General features: G+C 49.9%; 1 protein-coding gene across 1 annotated transcript in view; it reads left to right on the forward strand.

The window, feature by feature from the left end:
• The window catches only part of LOC134468296 (gephyrin-like), a 143,254-nt gene that overhangs the window by 55,311 nt on the left and 80,443 nt on the right, over positions 1 to 7,500 (forward strand). The window contains exon 8 of the mRNA XM_063222236.1: positions 7,371 to 7,500. This exon is cut by the window's right edge and continues 8 nt beyond it. Within this exon, the coding sequence (XP_063078306.1) occupies positions 7,371 to 7,500 (130 nt within the window). The remainder of the gene's footprint in view (positions 1 to 7,370) is intronic.

Genomic DNA, 7,500 nt, shown 5'->3' on the forward strand with positions numbered 1-7,500 from the left:
ATTCCACCAAGTCTGTCACCATGCTACCATGTCTGTCACCATGCCACCAAGTCTACCCCCATGTCACCATGTCTGTCACCATGACATCATGTCTGACACCATGTCACCATGTCTGTCACCATGCCACCAAGCCTGTCTTGCTGCCTGTCCTGTATCCCGTCCTACACTCACAAGCCCAAGTCATGTCATGTCATGTCAGGAGAAATGGTGTGTGTGAGAGAGGGAAGGGGGAGAAATGGTGTGTGTGAGAGAGGGGGGGGGGAGAAAAGGTGTGTGTGAGAGAGGGGGGGGGCAGTGTGTGTGTGAGAGAGGGGGGGGGAATGGTGTGTGTGAGAGAGGGAGGGGGAGAGAGGGAGGGGGAAGAGGGAGGGAGAGAGGGGGGGACTGTCTCCCGTCATGACTTGAGCAGATGGGAGATGCAGCATAAGCTGGGCCTCAGCTGACTTAATGCACCATGCCAGACGTGACACCCAGCGCAGCGCCCTCTCAGACATGTGACACCCAGCGCAGTGCAACGCCCTCGCAGACGTAACACCCAGCACAGCACAACGCCTTCTCAGACATGTGACATGTTGACGCTAATGGACTTTAATGAAGAGAGAGAGAGAGAGAGAGACATAGAGAGAGAGAGAGAGAGAGAGAGCGACATGGGACTTGTGAGGCAGTGTACGGGTGGGGTAATAGGATCTCATTGGTGCCAAATGTGAATGGCTGTCAATCAGATTTCCAGAGCCAGAAACGCCTTCTAGTGACAACATGTAGTAATGCTCAACGTGCAGTTATGACCCAGCAGCAAACTGTTTACTGCGAAGCTGCAGTACCACATGTGTCCATTGGGGGGTGTCTATAGACGTAATGTCAGACATGTTTGTTCCACTCATGTTGAAGTGACTCTATTCAAGGCATACTGTGGACCCGTTTAGATGTCACATCATCACTGAATGCATGCACATTGTTGATTTAAACACACCAGAGAGGTTTTAAGAGTAATACGAGAGACTCCACTCCTGCGGGTGGTACTGCACTCTAGGGACACCAACGGAGGAGTGCAGACTCCATTCAGAATGAATGGGCTGTGCTCTCTCGACAGCGCCCTCTAGGTGAACTGCAGACATGGGTAAAATAGGGAGTGGGGAGGCTGTATGTAAAACAGACTGTAAACACACACACACACACATGAACAGACAGTGCAGACCTTAAACAGAGAAGACCTGCCGTCCTGAAGTGTGTACGTTGATAAAAATAGAGATTCTGAAAAGAACACTGTTATGTTATTCCGTGAGGGAAGAGGCTGTTCCAGAAGCATAGATAAGATAAGTAAGATAGACATAACCCTAGGAGATGTTTGCTGGGTAAGATAAGTAAGATAGACATAACCCTAGGAGATGTTTGCTGGGTAAGATAAGTAAGATAGACATAACCCTAGGAGATGTTTGCTGGGTAAGATAAGTAAGATAGACATAACCCTAGGAGATGTTTGTTGTTACAAAACATTAAAGGGACGCCAGGTAGGAGAAGCCCCTTAATGCATGCCGTACCTCCTGTGGCACGCTGTAATAGACATTGAAAGTTAACTACTATAGTACTACACTACTATGACAGCGCACAGGGTCTTAAGTGATACATTACGACTTGGTCATTGCCATTCTGGTAACAGCTAATGCATAATGCCGTGTCTTGAGGGGTTAAAAGTTTAATTAATCACTGACCCGAGTCAGCCAATGGTTATGTGAACCATTAGTAAGTGAGCGATGGCTCTGCGACCACTTCCACGGTCCGCTGTCAAAAAAACCCAAATGCAACTTTTTGACAGAGCGGTCCAAAGGAGTGTCGCGGGAAACACTTAACATACGAAAAATCGCTTTACATACGGTAAACATATGGTGCCCACTGCATATCTGAAGTTAGCATGACCATCCGTTGTCTTATTTTGGAAAAAACACCCGGCTAGTTTCTGTACAAGTGACCGGTGCATGGTCGATTCTGCTCCAACGATGTGCACGCAGCCAAATTACATCTTATCTGTTTACAGACAGTAAAGGTGTCTATACAGCACTGGCCACTGCACACCTCTGGCCATCTTGCAAAACGCCCAGCACGCAATTACAAGTAGCATACAATGACATATGCTATATGTTGCATACGTTTTGACAGCATCTATCACGGTGGCACTTCTACATCAGACTGTTGTGCACTAAGTATACATTCAGACTGGGAGCGCATTGGATGAAATATATTTTTATTTTCATATGTGTGAATAATTTTGTTTAATTCCCCTGGTCTCTCTTGTTGTGTTGTAATAATTGTCTTGTGTGGATTTAGACACGAGTCTGGCGAATAAACAAGCTGTCATCAAGCTGTAATTTAGTGCCCAGGCCCTATTTCTCCCCCATGAGGGGCCCCTTTAAGCCAAAAGTGCCCGGGCCCTATTTCTCCCCCATGAGGGGCCCCTTTAAGCCAAAAGTGCCCGGGCCCTATTTCTCCCCCATGAGGGGCCCCTTTAAGCCTAAAGTGCCCGGGCCCTATTTCTCCCCCATGAGGGGCCCCTTTAAGCCTAAAGTGCCCGGGCCCTATTTCTCCCCCAGTCAGCAGAGCTGTGGCTTGTGAATAATGAATACGATGTAGCGCTGCCTGTCTGCACATGCACACACACACTCACACGCACATGCACACACACACACACATGCACACGCACACGCACACGCACACGCACACGCACACACACACACACACACACACACATACACACACACACACACACACACACAACGCATCGCTGCCTGCCTGCCTGCCTGCCTGCCTGCGTGCGTGCGTGTGCGTGTGTGCGCCCCTTCTGATTTGTCATATAAATCGCTGTGTCACTTCAGCTTTTCCGCCTCAGTAGACGCACTATGTCACAAACACACACACACACACACACACACACACACACACACACACACACACACACACACACACACACACACACACACACACACACACACACACACACACACACAGAGTAGACGCACTATGACTATGTCTACGCACTATGTCACCGCTGCACTGGCAGGTCAAGTTTGTTTCCGGCTCGGCTGAACTGTGCTGCCTGAACTGAATTATGGGTAATCTGGGGCTGGACTGGTTATCTGGCGTGCAGGGCATGTTCCCAGACTCGGTATCTGGTGTGCAGGGCATTTTCTCAGTGGGCAGACAGTCCCCAGGGGATACTGTTGTTTGTCTATTTTTCTTAGGGACTGGTTCAGAGTCCATTGGTCCAGATTTTAGAGAGGGCAGCCCATTGGTCCAGAGTTTAGAGAGGAGAGGGCAGCCCATTGGTCCAGAGTTTAGAGAGGAGAGGGCAGCCCATTGGTCCAGATTTTAGAGAGGGCAGCCCATTGGTCCAGAGTTTAGAGAGGGTAGCCCATTGGTCCAGAGTTTAAAGAGGAGAGGGTAGCCCATTGGTCCAGAGTTTAGAGAGGAGAGGGCAGCCCATTGGTCCAGAGTTTAGAGAGGGTAGCCCATTGGTCCATCACGAACAGAGGCAGTGGACTGGGTCAAGCAGGATTGTCCAGGTCCAAAACGTCAAGCTAGTTTGGTTATCTGGCCCAAAATGCTGGGCTGGCCTTCCTGGTCCCAGGACAGCCTTGTGGGTAGTGTAGTTCTAGAACAGCACTGTGGGTAATGTAGTTCTAGAACAGCACTGTGGGTAATGTAGTTCTAGAACAGCCCTGTGGGTAGTGTAGTTCTAGAACAGCAGGACAGCCCTGTGGGTAGTGTAGTTCTAGAACAGCAGGACAGCACTGTGGGTAGTGTAGTTCTAGAACAGCAGGACAGCCCTGTGGGTAGTGTAGTTCTAGAACAGCACTGTGGGTAATGTAGTTCTAGAACAGCCCTGTGGGTAGTGTAGTTCTAGAACAGCAGGACAGCCTTGTGGGTAGTGTAGTTCTAGAACAGCAGGGCAGCACTGTGGGTAGTGTAGTTCTAGAACAGCCCTGTGGGTAGTGTAGTTCTAGAACAGCAGGACAGCACTGTGGGTAGTGTAGTTCTAGCAGAAAGACCGGTCAGCAATTTTCAACATTGAGGGGATACCTTCCACGTCACCTGCTGCCTATGTGACCTAAACCTAGGCCTTTCCCTAACCCTAACCGTCAGTGAAGTTATGCTGCCTCAAGAGGGCGCCTTTGAGGCGCATGTCACATTTTGCTTCCAAGGGCTACTATAGTACTACACTCCTATGACAGCGCACATAGGAGAAGCACAATTCTTTAAACATTCTTTTACAATTCCATGACATTCCCTGACTGCACATGCAAAATGCTCAAGTTCCGTGACTTCCCATGACTGACAAACCTCTATCGAATTTCCATGATATTCCAGGAATTCCATGACTAGTAGTAACCCTGTATAATGTTTTACACACAATGAACGATCCACTATCTACAATAACCTCCGGGTGGGATAGAACACAGCAGCCGTTTAATAATCTATTTTTAAAAAGGTCTGACGTCACAAATTGCTAAAGGTAGTCAGAAATTGACTAGTTGGGATGAGACACTGTTGGTCAGGCATGTCTTAACACGGTAGGGTGTACCGCAGCCACTGCACCTGGCGGGAGTAACCTCCTGCTCCTTCTGTGCAGTGGCTGGCAACGAAATCGCTCCTTCCAGACGTCTTCAGCTGAGGGCAGAATTGTACAACATGGACCTGTAGACTTCACAGGGTTTTCAAGTGGGCACCCCACCGACCTAAATGGTGTTTCGTCAATGAGCCCACGACACCTCGGCAGGGCTTGACAGCAGAACCAGCGTCCTGGAACTGCCCCCTCTGCCGTTCAGGGCCCTGCTGCACAACTCTGACCCCCCTCTCCCCTGCCAGCCTGTCCTTGCCACCGGTCACTCCTCCTTAGCCACAGCCACCTAGATGCCTGTTCCGCCTGCTTGGAGATGCCGTTGACCAGGTTCTTCCGCGTTTTCCCTCTTGCTCCTAGCATCCCTAGTGTTCTCCAAAGAGACTGCCCTGGGAACCCCCTGCATCCCACCTCAACTGGCAAGTTCCAGGTTCTCCACCCCTTCTGCTGGCTCTCTGCAAGGAGTGGCTGGTACTTGCTCAGCTTGCGTTCGTGTGCCTCCTCGATCCTCTCCTCCCAGGGTACCGTTAGCTCGATCAAGGCCACTTGCCTTGTTGTGCGAGACCAGAGCACGATATCTGGTCGGAGGTTGGTAACTGTGATCTCCTCTGGAAACTTGAGTTGCCTACCGAGGTCGACTCTCATCTCCCAGTCTTCTGCTGTGCCAAGGATGCCTTCACAACTGTTCTCCTTGCCTGCTTTCTCCCCTGGCCTGAGAAAGCAGATGAAGCGGGGGCCTTTGGACTGGGCCTTGGTTCTTTTCCGCTTCCTCTCTCTCTCCAGTCCATCGGCCAGCTGCGCCAGCACCTTATCGTGGCGCCACCTGAACCTTCCCTCCGCCAGGCTTGCTTGGCAAGATGACAGAATGTGTTCCAGGCTTGCTGGTTTCCTGCACTGCACACAAAAGGGGTCATCTGTCATCTTCCACCTTTGCAGGTTTGTTGGTGTTGGTAGCACATCATAGACGGAGCTCAGCAGGAACTTTAGCCGATGCCCCTCCATGCTCCAGATGTCTTTCCAACTGAGCGCTCTTCCCCGGACACCGTCCCATCGGGTCCAGCTGCCTTGCTGCCTCATGGCTACTGCCCTAGCTTGCCTGCCCTCCTCCTCTGCTGCCCTGATTTCTCCTTGCACCATCCCTCGACGGTCTTTCGCCTTTGCCTCCTTCCAGCTCGCACGGGTGATGACTCCCAGCCCCAGCCTCCCCTGGGTCACCGTCCCCATGATGTCCGCATGTTGAAGTCGATCCTCTGCTTCCTTCAACGCAAAGCTGGCGTCCCATTTCCGACCAGTCTTCAGTGTGATGTTCGCCTGCCGCACTGCCATATCGTCACTGTCCCGTAACATCATGGCCAAACGGACCTTGGCCGTCTTGAACTCCTCCACGACAGATGTAATCGGTAGCTGTAATTTACTCCCTGAGCTGTAAAGTCCTAGGGAGCAAAAAAACTTCTCGGGATTGATAGCCATCTCCTGAGGAAGCTGTTGATCTTTCGCTCCAGAGCCTCCACTGTTGACAAAGGGATCTCGTACACAAGCAATGGCCACAGGAGCCTCGGTAGGACGCCGTGCTGGTAACCCCATGCCTTGTACCTCCCCGGTAGGCCACTCCTCTCAAGGGCTTTTAGCCATTCTTCCGCTTGGCTGAGCATCTCCTTTATGCTCACCTTGTCATTCAGGTCGGCTCTGTACCACCTTCCTAAGCTCTTAACAGGCTTCTCCGAGACTGTGGGGATGATGTCCTCGCCGATCTTGAACCGGAAGCGGTCTTGAACCCGGCCACGCTTCAGGACTAGACTCCTCGACTTTGATGGTTTAAATTCCATCCTAGCTGCTGATGTGAGCTCGACCAAGTCCTCCAAGATCCACCTACCCTCCGGGACCGACCTGGCCGTAATCGTCAAGTCGTCCATGAAGGCCCTGACTGGGACCTGCTGGCTCCTGCTTGACAGTACGGCTGTTGCTGTTTCATTGTGTGCAATGAGTACTGTGTCACAATAGGGGTTTTCCAGGTGGACTTTCACGTGCTGTAGCGATATTGCATCAAACTGAGAAATCGCGATACTCAGAGCCACGATACTGTATGGCGGTGCAAGGAGGCAGTATCGTGACACGAGGAGGCAGTATCGTGATGACATGATGTGATAGGGCTTCCAAGCATCAAATCATCGAAGCATATTATCAATGATTATTCTTAAACTTTTTACAAATATTAGTAGCTTCTAGTAACCTGTTCTACTTATAAACTAACATAATTTGTATTTATAATTTTAGTTTATAATGGTGGCAAACGTGAAAATAGCTAAATGAATTCATTTAAAAAGGTTAAGAAAAATTGTGGGGTGTATCGTAGGTTAAATCATACGTAGGTCAAAGATCATGATATGAACCAAATCGTGAGTTAAGCGTATCGTTGCAGTCCAAGCTTCCATGCTTTGTAACATTGTAACGTGTGCTGTAGCACGTCAGTGGTGTAGTCTACGTAGAATGCGGGTATACGGAGTATACCCACTTCTAAATTTCAGGGACTTCAGTATACCCACTTAAAATTGATTGCTCCATTACTTTGAATAGCAAAAATATATACAGTATACCCACTTCAAAAAATGGTCAAATATACAGTATACCCACCACAAAAAAGTAGACTACACCACTGTAGCACGTGTTGTAACGTGTGTTGTAGCACGTGTTGTAACGTGTGTTGTAACATTGTAACGTGTGTTGTAACATTTTTCTTTCTCTTAATGTTTTGATGTTTCAGATTCCGGACTCCATCATCTCTCGAGGCGTGCAGGTGTTGCCAAGGGATACCGCCTCGCTAAGCACCACCCCCTCGGAATCTCCGCGCGCGCAGGCCACCCAATCACGACTCTCCACCGCCTCCTGCCCCA

The sequence above is a fragment of the Engraulis encrasicolus genome, chromosome 18, assembly GCF_034702125.1.
Source record: "Engraulis encrasicolus isolate BLACKSEA-1 chromosome 18, IST_EnEncr_1.0, whole genome shotgun sequence".
NCBI lineage: Eukaryota > Metazoa > Chordata > Actinopteri > Clupeiformes > Engraulidae > Engraulis > Engraulis encrasicolus.